General features: G+C 47.9%; 1 protein-coding gene across 1 annotated transcript in view; it reads left to right on the top strand.

The window, feature by feature from the left end:
• The window catches only part of Ac76e (adenylate cyclase type 2 Ac76E), a 597,242-nt gene that overhangs the window by 345,536 nt on the left and 230,788 nt on the right, over window positions 1–20,918 (top strand). Inside the window, exon 6 of the mRNA XM_077687138.1 lies at window positions 8,728–8,839. Coding sequence (XP_077543264.1) covers window positions 8,728–8,839 — 112 coding nt within the window. The remainder of the gene's footprint in view (window positions 1–8,727; window positions 8,840–20,918) is intronic.

Consider the following 20,918-nt stretch of genomic DNA (forward strand, 5'->3'; position numbering starts at 1 on the left):
GCATAGCTGACAATTCAAGAGCTGGCATACACATACATCACATTATTTCTAGCTTACGAAGGGCTCGCGAGTATAAAATGCAAAAGAAAGAAAAATAAGAGGTAACACCAGATTAGAAAAATGCCACAAATTCGTCATCATCATCGTCGTCGTACCCGAATAGGTAGCTTCTGCCGTAGCCGATGCTGCTGCTGCGTGGTGATGACCGCGACGACTATGACGATGGTGATGATGATGTGAATAATAATAATAATAATAATAATAATAATAATAATAATAATAATAATAATAATAATAATAATAATAATAATAATAATAATAATAATAATAATAATAATAATGCCTCCCTGAGTAGTTTGGCGGAATATACTCGTTTAAATATTGCAGTGAAAAGCTTTACCACGGGGAGAGTGAGGCGCTTGGGGCCCGTAAGGCACAACCCCCCATGGGCGCTCGTACATTCGCAGTTACTTCTACCAACCTTTCACGCTTCCAGCCCACGTCTTCCTCCCGCATGCAGAGATTCACCCGAAAAAATTGTAAATAGGCAGCCATGGTTGTTTACCAGAAAAGCGCCTTTTTTTCGCGCGTCTGTGGAAACTTCCTATTATGGCTACCGAAAAGAGTCACATCCTTCGCAGTTCGGTTTCTAGCTTTCATCCTTTGCGTGACCGTACGCGCAAGAAGACTGGTTTCATAATGAGTGAGTACGTGCTCAAGCGTATACTCATTGACGACGCTACGTAAGTCCTTAAATTGTGAACTCAAGCTTTGAAGGAGTTATGTCAACGATTTTGGCATCTTCGAGCGGTACGAGGGGTGAAAAAAGGTCTACATTGAAACACGGTGGAGCGGTTCTTGCAGGCATATTTTCTTTACAGCAGGTGAATATTTCCGACGCCAAACTCGAAGCTCAATTGGTGCTCCTTCGCAGCAATAAAATATCGAAATGCGTTACGACTGAGGAGAACAGTGTGCTTGCTCTTATTACAAAAACTGAACAGTAATTCAAAAAGTAGTTTAAGGGTTATGTCATTACTTCTCAAATGCAATTTTACTTTCCAAGAACAGTAATTAAAAATGTTTCATGTTTTCCTTTGTGCACGAGTAGTAAACGTAATTATTTCAAAACTGATTGGCCATCTAGTGCTTGGGTGGCACTAAAACAAAGTAAAAGACAATATCAAAGAAAAAATATATCCAAACGGCGGCAAAGTGGGTTGCCACGTATTCGTGGGCGGGCACATTCGGAAAACAATATTTCTTTCGGTGAAAAGACGATGGATGGCATGCTCATGCATTACCCTTCTAGATGTTTTTTTTTTTTTTTCAATTGTCTCCCAAGTTCGCCTTCTTCAAATTCTGCTTTTTATTTTGCCTTCTCATTGTTTAGCGCAAAGGAAACCTTGGGCCGTTAGTAGAGACGACCACAAGTACACAATAGGGTTTAAGTGTTCTTTTAATTAGATCGATCGATCGATTGTGAGGTTTAACGCATCGACGCAACGCAGGCGATGAGGCGCGCCGTAGTGGAGGGCTCCGGATTAATTTTGACCACCTGGGGATCTTTATCGTGCGCCGAAATCTCGTACACACGGGCGTTTTTGCTTTTCGCCTCCATCAGAAAAGCGGCCGCCGCGGCCGGGAATCGAACCCGCGACCTCGTGCTCAGCAGCGCAACGCCTCAGCCACTGAGCCACCGCGGCGGGTTCTTTTAATTAGAAATACCCATTGCATTGGTTTCTACAACAACGAAGCAATGCCAGCACATGGAGGCTGAACAAAACTGGGTCGAAAAAAAAAGGCCAGACAAAAAAAAAAATTGGCTAGGCTATTTCACCAGCGAAAATAGATATACAGCGAAGCTGTTTCAAAACCACTACACCTGCTGATGGGGATATGTTCTATTACTCTCCCATGATGGTAGCGATAATCCCTTTGCGGGCGCTGTGGAAGACCATGATTGGTTGCACGACAGCATCCTGAAAGGCTCGTCTCTCGCGCTAAGCGTCTTGAGCAAGAACATTGAGGCCTTCCCTGGCAGTGCGCTTGCGCCAAGTCTCGTGGAAACGATGTTCATCATTATTTTGGCAGCACACTGCCGCTGGTCCTATTGCCATGTCTTTTCTCTTTGTCCCTTCTCGTACTCACGCTCTTCCCTGGCAGACCTACCTTCGCGTGGCCTACCTACAGCGGTGCGATCAGTAAGCTGTAGCGTCCACAAAGGGTGCGCCCGGTTAAAGCGCCAATAAAACACCGAACCCTGGGCGTCTACTCAAAATTCCCGTTTTCCACGAGGATTTCATAGCGCCTCATGCATAAAAAAACACAAAGAACCCGGACGCGCTCTACAGCACGGGCACAAAAAAAAACGTAGAAAATAAAAGTGCGTGCTTCTCCGTATTTTTCAATGAGGACAACGACTGGCCGCTTATAGAGAGAACAAACTTCTTTGTCCGAAGGGCCTAGGTCCAGGTCCTAATTTCAGTATTAAATTCACCGGGTCCACGTAGTGCAGCAGAATGTTCGTGCGGATGCGGTGCACATGTTCATAGAGAACTTCCTGGGCACAAGCCGCGCCGCTGGCGTAGCCCACGTGGTCGTCGGCGCCATGGCACCAACCGATGACTGCGCTGGGCAAATTCGGTTGCACGCATTTCGCGCGCGGTGCGAGTAGTGGGGAGGAGGTCACGCGGCTTTTGGTGGCCCTAGGAGGCTGAGAGTAGCAGTAGCGTTGTAGCAACGGTGGCGAACGGCCAGCCCACCGAGGCCGGGGCCGATGTGGTTGACAGGAGTTTCCCCCGGAGCACGCCATGCCTAATGCCTGGAGCGTCTTCGGATAATACAGAGCTTGCGTTCTTAAGCTTGTTAAAAAGTGGTTTTATCGTGTAGGCTGTCTGTCGTGTGCCACGAATGGGTAGTGTAAGGAGCGCATTGTGCCCGGAGCAACGTACGTTGCTATATTCCCGGCTCCGAAGTGTTCAGTTTCAAAAGGCTATGAAACTAACCAGGTCTCGCACCTTCAGCAAAATATTTTACAGCCAGTCCAGGCGGCGGAACCATTCCCAACTACGCAAAGTTGATTTTCGCCTCTGATAGCATGATAATGAATATCTCCTAGGCGTCTAACTTGAAGGCACATGTAATACCCGAAGTAGCCAGGGTAATCACAGTCGATACTGGCATGCACGTATTGGGTGAATAGTGTTGTGAACATATAGTTGACCGCCTGACTGCTAACCCAGCGCTATTCGGTCACTAACAAAAGAAATGTTTGCAACTTTAAGGAATAAGTATAAATAATAATCAACTCGACCATCAATAGTTAAGCGAAACCGCACGCCGATGTGCACTTTTTCAGACTGCTCTCTCTTCAAACTGCCTCATCGTCGCACACAGAACGCGGTTTGCAACGTGGTCGCAGCAGATATGCGGAACAAGTATTTGCGGCTTCCCTGCGGTTTGCACTCGTGGCCTGAAGGGAAAAGAAAGAAGGTACGGGGATGGCGGGAAGCGGGAGAGGGAGGGGGGGACGTGAAAGAGGACAACCTTTTTTTGCTCCCGCCCAGCCGGTCTCACACAAAGTATTTGCTTCTGTAGAGTTACCCGGGCGACTTTTCCCGACGCCTGGGTCATTTGCTCGCAATAAATGAGTAGAGGCCGCGCGTCGCGTCTTTGTCCGTGAGACTAATAACTGGTTGCTGTCGGCGCTATTTTGAGTGGAGAAGCCCTTCTCGGGACACAGCGTGCCGGCCGTGACGCGGCGGCTCTCGTTGTTTTCGTTTCAGCGGCGTGCGTCATTAACCCAGTTGTAGGTGCGCATTAATTTCCCGTCCTGCTTTTTGGGAAAACGGCGCACATTCCGCGCTCTCCTAATCCTAACGTGCGCGAGAAAGAGCAGCATCATACAGACCACCTTTCGGACTCGCACCTGATGCATCTCTTAGCCAGGCGACTGAGAGATGCGCCAAGTTCTTACCGCGAATCTCGCCCGGGGTCCCCTGCCTGGAGGCTCGCGGACGAGAGTCCATAAACATGCACTGGGGAACGAGGAAAGCGCCTCGTTTGCTGCTGTTTCAGTCTTCGCTTCGCGTCTTACGAAGTGATGCGCTTCCTTTACTTAGCCTGCAGTCTCCAGTTGGTCTGCAGAAAGTGCTCTGCTGAGTCTTTGGCAGGCGTCTTTCAGGACTTCCTGACGCAAAAAAAGAAACGCTATTTATTTATTTATTTATTTATTTATTTATTTATTTATTTATTTATTTTCTCTGTTTGTGTATATCTGTCTGCATGCATCCGATTTGCACACCGACTTAAAGGAGCCATGAAGAGAAAACGCAAGTTTGGTTCATTCAAAAGATTGTCTCGTTAGAATCATACTGACACCACTTTTAACGTAAACTTCGCTCAAATAAGCTACATAATTAGGAAAAACGGGAACGTTCATGAGACCCACCAGCTCATTTCCCGCAACAGAACCTATGTCGTCACATGAGCTAAGCTCTGCGATTGGCGGAGGCTGGCAGAAGCAGACGCAAATTAGGTAGAACTTACAAACTAGACGAACGAGCGATTTGCGCTTAAATTTAGGGCACATTCTTTACAAAGCAATAAGAATGATGGGACAAACAGTGGAAGTTACGAAAGCACATGTAAACATAGAAGTACTGATGCGTTCTGCTGTTCGTACTGCGCACAGCATGCTTGTTTAGCTGCACAGCACTACGGGGCTTGGGGTTGTCTCAGACGACACTGGCCAATTGACGCAAGCAACGGTGTTTTACGTGACCCCATTTGTCGAGCGAGCACTGTTTCAGGGAACGAATATTTTCTCCCAGAACAAAAACAAGCCAGGTTTAAATGCGGGCAAACACAAACCAAACGCTTGCCACGGTATGGTGGCGCCATCTAGGTTACGGAACGTAAAGAAACGCGGGAACAAACCAACACCGCTGTACAGGGTGGAGACAACCTTTGAACGGTCCCGTGCCGCCGCAATTGGGCCAACGGGCTCAACGCGTTATTCTTTTCGTTTCCCACGAGACCTAGCAACGCGAAACAGACAATATGATTCAAACTTCTTCAGTAAACCGCGTTGCGGCGATAATTTTAGCGCGGTTTTGACACAATGACTTGCTTCGGCGGCGAGCGAGCAACCGAAAATGGCGGCGCCAGCGTATACGTGTCTCTACCCTGTACGGCGGATGCGTGAATGAAGGTACTCTAGGCTGCAGAGCGGTCGGTTCCAGTGATGTCACTTGGAACCACGAAAACGCACGATTGAGCGGGAAAATCAAAATTTTAACCTAAATTGTTTAATTTCTCAGTGAATAAAGCACCGTTTGTATCCGGACAAGAGCTGGGGGCACTATAAAACACGAAATCTTTCGAATAAAACCAACTTGCATTTTCTCTTCATGGCTCCTTTAAGTGCATAAGCTGTTGCAAAATGCAAAGTAGAACAGAAAACCCAGAGATCCTAAAGCTTCTGTGGGTTTTCTGGGGGGGGAAAAGAGGTCACACTAGCGACTCCTTGTCACCGCAGCCACATTTTAAAAAAGGAAGAGCTGATTCACTGCGAAGCGTTTGAAAATTAAAAAAAAAAACCTCGCTGGGTTCAAACTTCCGGACAATGTGTTTTAAAATGCTTCCTGCATGTAGGGAGTCTCTTAAGATGAAAAAAATGAGCATCCAAACGTACCAATTCCGGACTAGGCATTCACGCATGTCAGTTTTTCGAAACAAATTCAGTGTGCAGTAAAACTGCGTCGCTGTCCGACAAAAAGGCGCTGATTCGAACAAATTTATGCTAAACAAAGCATGAAATTTATCTTAAACAGAGCATGCACCTTCCAAGAGATTACTCTGACAGACAACACTTCTCTCTCCCTCACCCTAAACTCTTTAAAGCAGAAGACTCGCTACTCCGCCGCTTACAACGCAGTGCCTTTTTTTACCCATTTCACCTCAATCGCTTGTTTTCCCTCCAATCTCTTACCGAATGCAAGTTCTACTCTCAACCCGGCACTCTTCCACACACCATAATAAAATGCGAATGAAACCCGAACCTTTTTCCTCTCTCATTTCCCATCCCGACCTCTGAGCTGTGGAAGATCCTAGCGACCAGAAACTCCTTTCTGCCTCCAGAGCGGAGGCTGACCGAGCACGGATTCTTTGAATAGGGAACCACGCCCTCTTCAACGGCTCAATCGAACGTTTTACGCGTACTCCTTCTCCTCCTCCTCCTCCTCCTCCTCACCACCGGTCCCACCGGCTTCCACGTGAAGCATTTGTGACATCGGACGCAGCTGCCCTTTGTGGTCGAATAATAAAGTCAGAACTTTCAAAGGGAAGAATTGGCATTTGCATGTACCTACTCGTGTCGCTTGTTTGGGATGCTACTAAAATTACCGAAGCTTGGATTATCTCACTGGGCGTGTGTGCAGGACACATGCGTCGTCTGAATACAGGGCACTGAAGTGAACATGTGGAAGTTATTGAATGATTTGTTTTACCGATGCAATTCATTATTCGACAATTTCGAGGACGTCTACAGCCTCTCTTTGCCTGTAAAGCACGGCACCACGGCACCTTTCGCAGCCGCCTCACAAACTGCCGTAATAACATAACACGTACTGGTTGCAATGAGTTTTCGTGTTATTTAAGCTTTCGCAATTTTGATTTTCACTTACTCTATGGTTAATGTTGACTTGTTTGTTCACGCACAGGTGTTGCAGGTGAACCGGGCCAGGAATTCGCTAAATTTAGCCCTGCGGACCTGCCAGTTCGTCGAAGGCGAATCGGCACTGAGGATGGTTCGAAGAAAAAAAAAACACCTTGAGTCCATTTTTTTAGTTAAAATTTGCTTACACTTGACGAGAAAAAGCTGATTAAAATAACTACGCATTGTAGTCTCTAATACGGCGAGGTTTTTAGACAATGTTTAGAACTCACTCGAGTGTCTCGTTAAGGGGCTTTCCTATTGGGTTTCCTGGTGAGGATTACATGCACGCAAGCAGATTCATGTTTGCTCAGTATGAGGAGGGGATATTTTCCCAGTGCATATATCACGCAAGAGCCATGCTTGTTATTATAGACTACGAAGGAAAACTAGGTAGAAAAAAATTAGTATCTCGAGTATGCCAGCTTATTTGTTATTCCCTAGCCTAAACTCTGAACGCTGGCAATTTCCTGCTGCCGAAGAATCGCCTTTACTGAAGCGATAAAGCGTAAAAATGTTGTTTTAACTTTAAAGCTTGAAGCAAGAACTTGATTTAGGAAGTTAGTTTCCCGTACCACATGTCATCAGGGTTTATGCCAGTCGTTTTCCATTCGTTGACGTATCTTGGAAGAGAATGCCGCCATTACACTGGGACAATTTTTTGGTGGCTTAAGCAGTGGCACCGACCTCTTGAAGAAACTGAAGAAACAAGAATATGAAGAGAGCCCCGTTGGGACTCCAGTAATTACCGGAATGGACAATAAAACTGTTTACGAGACCTGTTTAAGAAAGCAGGTTAAAGGGGCACTGACACAAAAATTTTGCATCTTGTTTTTTTTTTTTTTTTTTTTTTGCGATAAGTAGCTAGTGACCTATTTACAACCTGAAGAAATCTTATTTGCTTCAGCGTGCGACGGTTGTTTAATTAGAGGCATTTTCAATGCGGCCAGTCGCAGTTTCGGTTTCAGCGAGTGCCGCGAAACGATGGATTTTGTGTGAACAAAGCTGACCACGTGACCCTCGGAGGGATATCACAGAGCAGAGCCGCCGTAGCACTGTCGAATCCGCATCGACGGCAGTTTCTGCGAATGCCCCCACGTACTGATCTCGTGAGGCGCTTAATTAAAAAGCGACCGTGGATGTGACGCAGGCGCTGCGAGTGCAAATGCTGCCGCGGCTAAAGAACGACGCGCGACGCTCGAGACGGTGGGTGGCAAGGCGCGCGCTGGGAACAGCCGGCCGGTCTGCCTACAGGTCCGCCTACAGATATGGTCGGCTTAGCACTGCAGCGGATATTCGAGTGCCGCTCTCGTAAGCGGTGCAGATGACAATTTTTAATGCAACCCGCCATCGCATCATTGACTCCTTTCTCATGTAAGCCACTATGGTCGGGACTTGGGAAGAATTTCGTGCAGCGGTAACAAGCTATCACTCGAGCTACCTGCGCCGGCCTGAGCCACTTCGCGGCCGTGGCCGCCGCCTGCACAGCGACCGTGCGGCTAGCTCAGTGGGCTTTTCGTGCCTCCGGCGCGTTTTCGCATCCAATGGTAATAAACAGTAATATAAACAGAGTGCCTGGAATCGCTGTAGAACTTTGGTCGCGGCTCCGATTTCTTCCGATTTCTTGCTGCGAAGTAACGTGCATATGATGCGGCAGGCTTCCTTCTTTTGGTTTTGTTTATAAATATTGACTTTTAATTGCCAATCGATCTAAGTATTTGCCTCATACGGGGAAATTCGTCGATGGAAGTGCCGCATATACTTTCTTGTTGAAGAAGACGGATATTCGGGAGCTTGCTAACACTGCGGACTTCACAATGAAACGTGGCCGACACCTTACAGGAATAATTATCCGCTCAGCATTTACTATGGGCTGAGTGTTCCGCGAAGAGATAACCATACCATTTGTACGCTTCCATTTCCACCTGAACCAATATATTTGCTGGTATTTGCTGGGGAGCAGTAGTGCAAACCCTCTCTTAATTCATTTTCTGCCTTTTTCGTTTCAGCATTCTGTATGCGGACATTGTCAACTTTACGAGGCTGTCCGAGCAGCTTTCCGCATCGGACCTCGTGCAGACGCTCAACGAGCTCTTCGGCCGATTTGACCAAATTGCACAGGTAAGAACACGCTTGAGGGTGCGTAGCCTTGAGGCCGCACGAATGTCTTCCAGCGTATAATCCTACTCTTGGAAAGTACTTGCTCCTCTTAACGGTTTTATGACGGCTGAACACGAATGACGACTTGGCAAAGGCAAACAAAAATCTGCCTTGTGCCCAGCACGCTATATTATTGTGGTGCCCGACCAATAAGATGCAGTCATGTTTCGGAATTACACCTTATCGTGATAACTGGAGAAATGTAAAGCCTGCGTCATGATTTATTAAGTGCGGATCACTTTAGGGGTTCGCCTTGTCGTCGTAGCTCGCTGTAACGCTCAATGTCAAGCGACTGCCGGAATCAGGCGGCGCAGCGAGATAACGGAGCCAAGTAGATCCCGGCGTTCTGTCGTAGGGCGCCCTGCAGAGGCTTTGAAAACCAAGCGGTTTAAATAGTCATAACCGTTCAAAACTTGTAAAACGATGGCGCTTGTCATACATCTCCCCGTTGTTTAGCGCAAAAAAAAAAAAGAAGCTGCAGCTACATTCGACGCAAAATATATGTAATTAACCGGCGGCACCCGCGTTCATTAGTTCGGAACGCTCGTTGGGTTGGTTTTTGCGATAGTAAGCGAAATAAAGTGGCAGTGCAACGCCGGCACGTGCGGGAAGAAAAGCATGCACAAAAAGAACAGAACTCCCGCTGGCGCTGTTTTATGCAGGGGGCGCGCGAGCACTGCGGAGGGGGGAAATTTGAATTGCACTGGGGGGGTAGCAGTGAGCGGATAACGACCCTACAGCCCAATATTGCGAATAACTGCGCTTCAATTCCGTCAGCTTTCACGTTGAGTAGAACGGCTTTAATTTTGTTCGCGGCCTTATGCGTGCGAGAAAGCATCTATATGGCTCCAGTCACGGCTACACCGCCGCACTGCGCATTAACATATCGTGATTGTAAGCGGGATGCGAAGCATAACTGGCTTAATAAACAGGACATAGCCAGGGAAAGGAAGTTGTCTCGCATACTTCGGCGCTCGGCGCGTTGTGATAACGAGATAGACTTGCTAGTGGCACTTTTTAGATGCGACGCATCTCTTGCTCTGAGGCATGTCCCTCCTGCGTCGTTGTCGCGGCGTCCGTCGGCATTCCTCCTCCGTTCTTCTCTCCCACAGCTGTGTGCAACACTCTCACTCCGGCTCTTTAGCATGCCACAGCTGGCGCGCTTGTTTGGGCACGCTTCCCTGCGTAACGCTGCATTAACAACTGCTCCGGCGCGCGCAAGTGCACGCATGCACGACGCACACCACCTGCGCATGTGCAACTCTCCCCCGTTCTTCTCTCCGACAGCTGTGTGCAACACTCTCACTCCGTGGCATTAGCATAACAACAACAGCTGCGCGCGCGCTTCGCTCCGCTCGCGTCTGCTCCGGTGCGCAAGTGCCCGCATGCGCGACTCTCCTCCGCTGTCTCCTCTCCTTCAGGCGCTGTGCATATAAAGCGGGTAGCGCTCTGCAGCGGTTCAGTCAGCGCTCGCTCTCGTTCGACTCCGCGTGACTTTGCTTGACGACTCCGTGCTTGACTTGATTTGATGGAAGCGACGGTCCCTTCAGCGAGTGGGCTGACACAATCCAATACCAGCGTCAGCGCAAACGCTCAAGGCAACGTTACGACCAACTGAACCCCCCGATGCGTCGCATCACATCAGGGTTCCCTCGCGGGAAGATGGGCGTAATTTTCAGTTCATTCGAAAAGCTGCAAGTTTGGGGGGGACCACCTCATTTGACAGGTGGGTGTTAGTCAGCAATTGCGGCCGCACCGTTCGGCATCAGGCAGCAGCGACACGTCGTCACGCACACGCCGCACTGGCCTCATCCACGAGCGTTGCAGTCATCAGCGTGCCAGGCTACTCGGCTCTGCGCGGCAGTAAAATTCTCAGCAATACATGATTCTGGTCTGTACAGCCAAGGTGCTAGCGTATAAATACTAAAAAATATTCAGCATCAATCGAACCCCAAACTCAAAACATTACTGGCAGCACGAAACTCGAAGGAGCACTCAGCGCGTTCAAATGAACCGCAATGTTTTCGCTCTCACACCATATAAGCACCGCTTATGCGTCCTTGAGGGTTCTTTTCTTTTCTTTTTTTTTTCAGTGGGGTATACAAAATATGGTGATACCGCGCAGAAGCAAACTTCCTATATTTTAAACGAGAAAGAGACTCATATCAGGAATGGGCGATGGCTTCTACCCGTTTACACAAAACGTGTCGTTTCGGCTATGAAAACGCAGGCAACCTGCCTTTTCGATACGCCTTTTTGATAAAACCACACGATGGATGCGGGCGCCGCTTGACTTTCTTGAACAAAAAAATTGGCCGCGTATCTGCTTACTTCGCTGCAAACACCGTCGAAAGACGATAGCCTTAGCCGCTGCAGCCACATAAATCTTTCTCTTCTCTCACCGCCCGCCTGTGACGCTTTTCCCCTACCCTTTCGCTCCTCCCACGATAAACACGGTAGAGGTTTGATCCAGTCAATTAAATTTTAACGCGTTCCACCGCTCGCGCTCCATCTACTAGAACTTTTCATTGCTGTTAGAGTTCTTGGAACGCCACCACGAGGCACGTGCCATGGGTGCGAGCGTTTTTTGTATTTTTTGGGTCAAAACATTGTTTTAAACGCGTAATTTCCTACTTTGTGTCTCAAAAATCAAGCAGCCATGTATATTCAATTAAAAGAACACTGCAAATACCACTTTTTATATTGAGGTTTTGCCTCAAATATGTTTAATGTCTTCTTTTTCCTGAGCAATGTTGACAAGTATGAAATGTGTTTCCGGATTAAGTGATTTGGAAAAGTTTTGCCTATATGAACTTCTCGTTCAAGTATGTCCTGAACTGTGGCCGGAAGGCTGAATCGAGGGACAGACAGACAGACAGACCAAAGTTTTTTGGTTTAAGTAGCCCAAAAGAGACTATCGTCTTAAAAACATGGCGTACTTTCAGCGAACTCGTGCGAACGACTGAATGCGATGGCTCTGCGTTGTAGGGTTGAATGCGACAAACATCACACACCTGGATTCCCGGGTACCAACTCCTGCACGCAAAAAAACGAGCGAAGGTATGAGCACGAAAATCACAGGTCATCGGTGAGACATGTGCCACACAAGAGAGAGCGAGAGGGTGTGTGTATGTGTGCGTGTGTGGGCGCTTTATTCCACTTCTCATTGCCAACCAACGTTCTCGGTGGGAAGGGGCCCTCCTTCTGGCAACAAAATGTGCACAGCTGCAAGAATTTACCCACCAGTTACAGAAAGAAAAGGACGCATCTTCGAAACCCGGGATAACTGCAGCTAATCAGCCTCCTACTGCGCAGGAGTAAATTTCATTGCAGCCGTGTAAACACTATTGCAATTAGTTAGGTAAGATGTTAGTTAAGATAAGTTAGCTAAGGTTTGTTAGGTGATGTCGACGTGATGATTCACACAATCAGAGAACTTTACCATTGTGCTCGCACACCTCATTCCCGCCGGGTATGTGCGACGAACAACATTTGCGTCTTGAAATGTATTCGTCGGCGTTAAATTTAACGCCAGCAATACCTCCGTTAACGGAGGTATTGTTGGAAGAATGAGCCAGCGCTCAACCATTATCGAGTTTGCTCGGTGGAAGATGTTTTCTTGGGGTGCGTTCATTATGCACGCATACTTTCAGTGCGTTTTGAGAATACTTATTATTCGGGCCCTCTAACTCGCTCTGATTGAATATATCTCTGGAAGTTAGTGCGAGGAAGAAACTTAAAGGGACACTGAAGTGATATGTAAACATTGCGGGATTACTAGCGCAAATTGTAGTCCGGAGTCCCCAGGCCATGTTTCGACCACTCTAGGCGCGTTTACGCGATTTTATTTAGTAGAAAAACTAATTCGAAAATGCTGTCCTCCTCTCTTTACGCTCGCCCATTTTCTGTGGCGTTTTCGTGTGACGTCAGGAGGGGATGAACTGGCAATTGGCTGCGCCACGGCTGCGCTACTGCACGGCTCCCCGGCCGACAGAGTCAGTCGGCCTAGCGTTTCGTCCGCCGGCCGCCGGCGGGTCGTCGCAATCAAGGAGGTTAAAAAAAAATTGCTTGGTCGCAATTCGTTCGCTTAGTTGAAACGAAGCCAGGACACGTTTGTGAATGGAAGAATGTGCCTTTCTTTACTTGGTTTGTTTGTACACTGTATCTAGCTCCAAGTCAAGGTCGCTTCACACAAGCGCTGCACAAGCGCACATGCGACGCTTCGCTGACTGGTACGCCAGTAGGAAAATATAAGGCCTCTTGAAGGCGGGCGAAGAGTCAGCGAAGTCAATATAGGTACTAAGGAAATAAAATCAACTGATATTTTTACCGTACAGCGTAAAACTAGGGCGCGGGAAGCACTTTTTTGCGCTGGGCGAACAAGCACAGCGGTCAGCAGCACGACTACGCATCTGCGAACGCTTTTCCGTCTACGAAATGCAATTGCTAGACGTGAGCTACTGTGGAAACTCGGGCGACGCTTACTGCACGATCGCAGTACAACAAATAGTCACCTAAGCTGCTTGAAATGCCAAAACTAAATAAAAGTGTAAACCGGTTGTACAATATATACCCTATATTAACTAGGCCTCCGCGTCCCGTGCCGTGGCTCATTTGAAGTTGAATGTGATGAGGCTCCTTACGATGTATTCTTCCTCCTCTGCCTACATGCTATATGGCGTAGCAGAATGGCAGTCAGAAACAGTGATGAGAATGCCAGGCCAGTGGATTCTTACTTTGCAGAAAATGTTAGCAAACTGAAAGAAGTGTACGCCAAACAAGAATATGATGATGAGGTTTTGTCGCTTATGAGTGCATTAAGCGTTATTAAGGCCCACAAATATTAACTACCAACTATAGGTTCGGCAGCGTTGTTAGGCCAACCTAAAGAGTTTTTACGGTGTGTGAGACCAAACCAGGCTCAGAAAGAAAATGTGAGAGTAAGGGTTGTGTACGACCGTTACTACACGCAGTTGTGAAAACAAGGACAAGGCCAAGCCGGAGTTACGGTTGGCCGCCTTATGCATTGTATGTTTGGTACCAGGTTTCGTTGTTGGTACTTTTTCTTATCTGTACCGTGAGTGTTTATTTATAAATGACCGGCAATAAAGAAAAAAAAAGTGCCGTGGCTCAGTTGTCTGGGGCGCTAGGTATGTCACCGCAAATGTTTTGCAAGTCACGAGTTCGAATCCCCGTGGGTACGTGCTTTTTTTTTTGTAAGTTAACTTTTTTGTTTTCCGCCGATGTTTTCTATATTGAGTTCACCTTTTTTTGGGCCGCAACAATCATGGCTACACGAACTAGTTCACAAAACGCGCGCAGGCTGGCACTGGCGCGCTAGCGAGTTCTCGTTGGCGTGCTGTTGCCATAAGCACCGACTGCTTGCAGGCAGTGGGCACAGGCCAGAATGAACAGGCCCTTGGCCTGGTGCGAACACGCTTTTTACGATACAGGCATGAGGGAGGCAAGCTCCAAATATGGGGGAAAAGCGCATGACATTTGGGCGTCTGCGGGTACGCGGAGGGCGTTCATGCACTGCGTAGGTCTCGGCTAGTGAATGCTACGACTACAAGCCGTCCTGGGAGGCTTATCTTGTGCATTTTACAGCCGACAACATGGCAGAAGCGCGGTACGATGATTACTGAGATATTGAGAATGCCCATCCAACAACGCCATTGGTTATGTTTTACAGAACCGAAACCGAAACCGAAACTTGTGTGATTGCTAACCTTGGGCATCGTCCAATCACGGCGCCCCTCCTCCCAACGTCACAGCCTTAGTTGGTGCGGCCGCCGCAAACCGCGCATGGTAGTTTTTCTTCTTTCGCGCTTTGTAAAATAATTACCGATTTGTCAACCGGATAAACGATGAAAAGTGTGCTAATTTGAGCCAGTCTACGCAGTGCAAGCAAAAACGGGAGCTTGACAAATTCACTTCAGTGTCCCTTTAAGAGAGGATGAGTAGGTTGCAAGGTGGCGTATTTCATGGTTCTCTACTATTACTGGTAGAGAACCATGAAATACGCCGCCTTGCAACCTACTCATCCTCTTCCAATATTGTTCCCAGTTTTGTACAATATCAATCAAAGCTATTCCAGCAAAATGCGTCCTCGGCTCTCATCTCATCATAAGTTTACATACAATTTGCGTAATGTTCCTTTCGTGAATACGAGATTACTTTTGTGGAAGAGACTTTTTAATTTCTTTTTAAACGTGAAGTAAACGTGAAGTGTTCCTTTCTCGGGGCATCAGTTATGCCGAAATAAATGTTAACTCTTAATTAACGGGGGCTTCTAGAACAAAATAAGAACATTGAATAGTACAATCATGGTGAAATTGGAGAAGGCTCGATTAACTTCCTATTTTACCTTTTACCTTCCTATTTGTACCATTCCACAGAGCTTTAGACAGAAAATTAAAAAAAAATCTTCGAAAGTTTCACTGGCCCAAAACAATACATGGCAAAAAAATCTCCACTGCGGAAGTGCACCCTTGCTTATACTGACTGCGACGTAAAAAAACAAAAACAATTACGGCTGAAATCACGGTGTATCAATCAATGATATTGCTGCGAACCATGCATTGGGTTTGTTTATTTGTGTTTTGCTTTTACCGCCCAGCTGCGCCGGTCTGTGTTATCTCTGTGCCAAGGGAAGCGCGTGTTCCATTCTTTCTTTCTGTGCCGCATATGTTATCTGTTCTGATAAGCAGAGCATTCCGATCTAACGTGAACAGCCCGGAATAATCCTCTGTATTCTTTTGAGTTGTTAGGGGAGCACAAGTTCGCTCCAATAAACTTGTTTCTTTTCCAAAACAACTGCGTCGTCCCTGGCTTCGTGACAATATGTTCTAACATATGTACGCGACTGGTTCTTTCGATTTATTCCTATATTATATCTCCGGTGGCAATTAAACAATTATTATCTGCTGCTAATGTGTTTGAGCTGAAGTGCTGAAGTGCACAGCTTTTCGAGTGTTGCAAGAGGAAGCATTTATTAAGACGTTACAACATTGCTTCCCGGGAGCGGCACATGAGAGCTTTCCAGGGATACTGAAGTAAATTACATGCGGTTATACCACCGATAATATGATGCCCAACACAGCGTGGCAGGGTAGGCGCCTGGGCACTCTCTCACTCTTCTTCGCGAGCTTCGCGGGAATTCCAACTTCCACGCTTCGGTGGCAACGCGACAACCGATCCGGTACGGTATCAATGTGAACCCCATCCATTGTTGCAGGCGCCTTCCGTGCGATCAGTGTTACTCAGGCGATGGCGGAAACGGGGGTGCTCATACGTCTACATTCAGTGTCGATGAGCCGTTGTTCGACCGCGGCTGGAGCCAAGGGACCGCGCGCCGCTACACCCTGAGCCCGAATGCTGGAGCCACAGCGGATCGACCCCGAGGTTCTCGAAGTCCGCCACCTTCTCTGTTTTCGACCGGCCGTCCGGCCGGGGTTTTCCCTCTCCTTTGTGTGAATCGAAGTTGGTGCCTGCATCTCTGACCGAGCAGCGCACTCGAAACACGCGGATGATTGAAGGAAGTATTCTTGCAAAAGATAAACCCGTCAAAGCAAACTTACAGCCGTTGGTTTCCACTTTCTTTTATGTTCGCCTGTCCGTGAGGGGATGCTTGAGTAGCGATGTTTACTCGGCTTCCGGACCGTTTCCGCTTCCTGCTAGCATTGACAGCGTAGCAGCCATGGTGATTAACCGAGGGGAGAAGCTGGGGCCAAGCTGTAGATTATCGAATAGACTGGGGAATTTTAGAATCAGGCAGTGTGGCTTTAAAAAAAACAAGCCCCACTGTCATTGAAATGGGTCTTACATCAAAGCTGTATACCTCTACCCCCCCCCCCAATGGCCTCATCTCCGTGGGCAAAAACGCCAAGGTCTAAGACGCCCGTAAAGCTAATTAGACATGCAGCATAGAGCTCAGAATTCGATTAAGGAAACCACAAAACAAGCATCGATACCGTATTATGGATGATAAGGCGCCTGTGAACAATGGCACCCCCACCATGTGTTCTTGGTAAATATTATGTTTGCATAGTATCTTTGAAGGCTGGGCAGAACTAGTGTCACTTAATAGCGCAGTTCTTGCCCGGCAAGAAGCCTAGCGCATGCGTCAGGCTAGGCAGGACCCAGCCTTTGCCGCATCTTTGGACACACTTCTGCTGGTTGAATGCTGTTACACGCCTTATCTTTGATACGCATTCGGAACGACATCAGTCGCGCCCAGCCGCAGAGCAGGGAGCACAGCTAGGTCTACCAGAGTTGACCGACTAAAACGCATATACAACAAAATGGCGGTGCCCATGAACCGCCACAGTGTAAAACAAATGTCACGCAATGCGGACTGACGGATCATGGAGGATCATGGCGGCGGCACGGAACAATAGGAGAGAGTGCCGATACTCTGCACCCTTATCTAGTGACAGTAGCCGAGCGCAAGGGACAAGCCTGCCGAGACGACGAGAAACATTTCACACCCTCCTCGATCACCACTTGTGGTGGTTTACAACAGCTTTACTGGGCATCCACTTTCGCAGGGCGGGATGGCGGCAATTTTTTTTTTCGGCGCTATTGCATGGCCCCCTTCCTGAGTGCTCGTGGCTTAGTCGGGCCCGTGACGAAAATAGATTAAAGCTGACTGCCGAGACTCTGCGGTGATATACTTAACAAGAAGTGTGTGACAGTGCCGCCCCTTCTGACAGGCTGGTGAAAAGGGCCATGGCAGCAGGGGTCTCTAATAAAGTCCTGGACTGAGGACCTCACACCAGATTACGGTGCTGTTAATAAAGTTTATTCTCTCTCTCTCTCGCAGGCCCTCGGAATGGTTTCAATGCTGTGGGACTAAACGGGCTATCATGTCTCGCGGTGCATACAACTCAGAAATTTGGTGAACTTGTTCGTCTAGCATAGCTCAAAAGCGCCTTGTAAATTTTGTCTCGTTTGTATTCACTTTTTTGGGTTCTCAGTTTATATTTTCTCGATCGCGTTTAGTTTTGAAACGTAGCCGCACTCCAAAAATGTCCGTGGACCTCCTTTGCCGCAGTGCACCTGAATTACTAATCGCGGCATCTGAGAGAACAGATTTGTTGGCAAATCAATACACCCATTATATGATTTCACTAAAAAATGCGATCTGCGCTGTGACATCGCGGCATGCAAATCATCGTGCTTGCATTAAGCGCTTGCAATGGATCCGCGAACGGGCGAACGCCCGAGAAAGGGAAACAGTGTTGAGCGAGCGGTTGCTTGACTGAAGCGCTTATTCCACTCGAACAGGGATATGGATAGGGTCGGGGAAGAGTTTGTGGATAGGAATTGCGCCGGGTGAAATTTCCGCGATCTTGTAGATCGGAGAACACTGGTGTACATAAGAGGCGACCAGGATACGCCAGATTGCTTGCGCTTCCGTTTCTGTCATACCCGTTGAATGTACTCAATTCTTGTGCGGGCAGGGCCTGAGAGAAGTTGGTCTGATAGGCTTTCTTATAGGCGAGACAGGGCCGGCCAAAGAGCCAAACCGTTGCCTTGTGAAACTCTGGATGAAAGACCTACTTAGTGTCACTAAATTAGCTTTTGGGGCATCACGTCCGAAACATTTGCGGCGAAGGGAAGGCGTCTCGAACGCGCCTCTTGTGCGCAGCTTACGCCAGACTGTCATCGTATACCAAAAGTATTTTTTATACTCCTCAAGGTATGGTGCCTATACAAGGCCGCATTTCCCTAGCTGTACCCAAAACTGTTAGTGAATGTGGGTCCTAGTGAATGTGGGTCCTATGGCTCATGGGTCCTTCTTGGAGATACGAGGCTATTGCGATGTTCTCTAGATATCTTAGCAGTGCACAGAAGAGGGCGAGCACATCTACTCTTAGAATACGAGGGACCTAGGGAAAATGGGCTATTTGCTTTCCACAGGCGGTCGAAACAGGCGCGCACGTACGTACGGGCAAAATTTCAAAATTGATTTCTCGGAGAAACATCAAGGTTCAAAACGCCGGCCTTCAGGTTTGAACTTCACGCATTATAGCCGTTCTGCGCTACTCGCATGATTACAACGTTGTAAGGTTCCGAAACCATCTTATTTGCTTGGCCAAAAATATTTCGAATACTTTGCAAACATCCGTTCCAAGCATTTTTTAAAATTTGATCGAGCTTAAAGCAACCTATTTTTTTCCTCCGCTCAGGTTGAATAGCAAAGATCCAATGACCGTGTCTGGAACAAAGAGGGCAGACCAAACCGTTCCACTCTACCTTCGTTAAAACCCCTGAGCTGGAAAAAAAAATCGTTCATGTTGTGCGGAGACTTTGCACACGCTTACATCCCCACGTCTCCACTAACGTAATCTCGTCGCAATTTCGGGCATGCTGTTTCCTAAAGGAGTGCGTCAGCTGGAAATTGCATTCCAGAACCGACCCATGCAGAGCCCCTTACTTGTTGCAAGCCTGTTCCGCTCTGGCATCTGATTTTCAATACTCAAAAGAATAGAAAAGCAACTGGAGAACTGTTTAGATTTTTGCAGCGCCTGTGGTGTGTGCATGTGTGCGTGCATGCAAGCGTAGTGCGTGCTATGGGTGCGAAGCTGTTTGCTTCCCTTTTAAAAACTCTCGTGGTATGCTTCACCCCAGCGTACCTGTATCCGTAATCATTGTGATCAAACAAGCAAACTATGCCAATGGCGGGGCTTAGCATTCAGTTTCACTAAACAGTTAAGGCCGGCGCTTCTGCATTACGCAAGGCATCCATCACCTCCACATGGCGTGATGCCACCGCACGCATCGCGTTTCTGGGTAAAATAAAAATTCGAGGAAACTCATTACGTGTGCTAGGCGAAAACTTTACATATTTTTGACGCTTGCAAAACGGCAGCAGCCCGAGGGCTGATTTTATGCTGCTAACTCTGTGTTCTGGTCGCGGTAAGTGGAAGTTGTGAGTTGGGCCGCGTGATTATTAACGGCTGCTAATACGGTGATTAAGTAATTTTTAAGAGGGTGCCAAACTGAGGTGCCAAACTAGTTTCGTGGGAATGAAGGTTTTGTAGGATAGCTCTGTAAAAAAAGGGGTTGCACCTATTTTAACAGAGCTATAAACCGTTTATAGCGATAAGTTGGGCTCACCTTCAACAGGTGAAACTAGCGCCGCACTCGCCATGACTGGCCTGAAGCCACGAACGGCTTAATAGATAGCGACCATGGCCCATCGCAGCCGGCGACAATAGGAGAAAGCGTGCCAAAACATAGGCGCCGTGCAGTGAACAGAGGGCGACACTGAGCCGCGACACCCAGCGCCGCCATCGGGGAATAAGAAAAACACTGGGTCGGCCACCGCTCGCCAGCGTGCTCGGGTTTCAGTTGCGCTCCTGCTTGGCGGCACCGGGTCAAATGTAGTATACGCAATTTTTAAGTTTTATATTAATTAAAACATACTACAGTAATTCCACCGCACCGGGCTAGGAATAGACTGAAGGACTGAACTGTTGACTACGCGTACGGAGGAGGAGGGCAAGCGTCATTGACTTTGCCATGCATAGCCAGAACGCAGGTGGAGCCTTTTGTGCGCACGTTTTCACGTTTCCACATAGTTTTTTCAGTGAATTGGTGTTTCCACTAGAAAGCACAAATTAATTAGCTGTTCACAGCATTGGGAAGAATACTTGAAATCGGACAGCCGTGGTTTCGCGAGTACGGTGCCCGTCTCACAGGATCGATTGTTTGGGTGTAGTGCGGTGTGTACGCTGCGCTACGTGCTAGTAGCATTGAGTTCAAAGCAAGTGTAATTACCTTAAATACGCGGGCTCCAGTGTGGGTCATGCGGGTGGGAATCATAGAGAACTGCGCACCAAATGGCGGGGATTTTCGATTGATTGTGCGGTTCAACTCGCCGACACCAGACAGGCGATGAGGCGCGCCGTAGTGGAGGGATCGGGATTAATTTTGACCACATGGGCATCTTTCACGTGGCCAGAATCTCGAACACGCGGGCGTTTTCGCTTTTCGCCTCTATCGGAAAAGCGGCCGCTGCGGCCGGGAAATG

Source organism: Haemaphysalis longicornis, unplaced genomic scaffold (assembly GCF_048455015.1).
Source record: "Haemaphysalis longicornis isolate Haplotype H1 unplaced genomic scaffold, Haemaphysalis longicornis Haplotype H1 scaffold_1, whole genome shotgun sequence".
NCBI lineage: Eukaryota > Metazoa > Arthropoda > Arachnida > Ixodida > Ixodidae > Haemaphysalis > Haemaphysalis longicornis.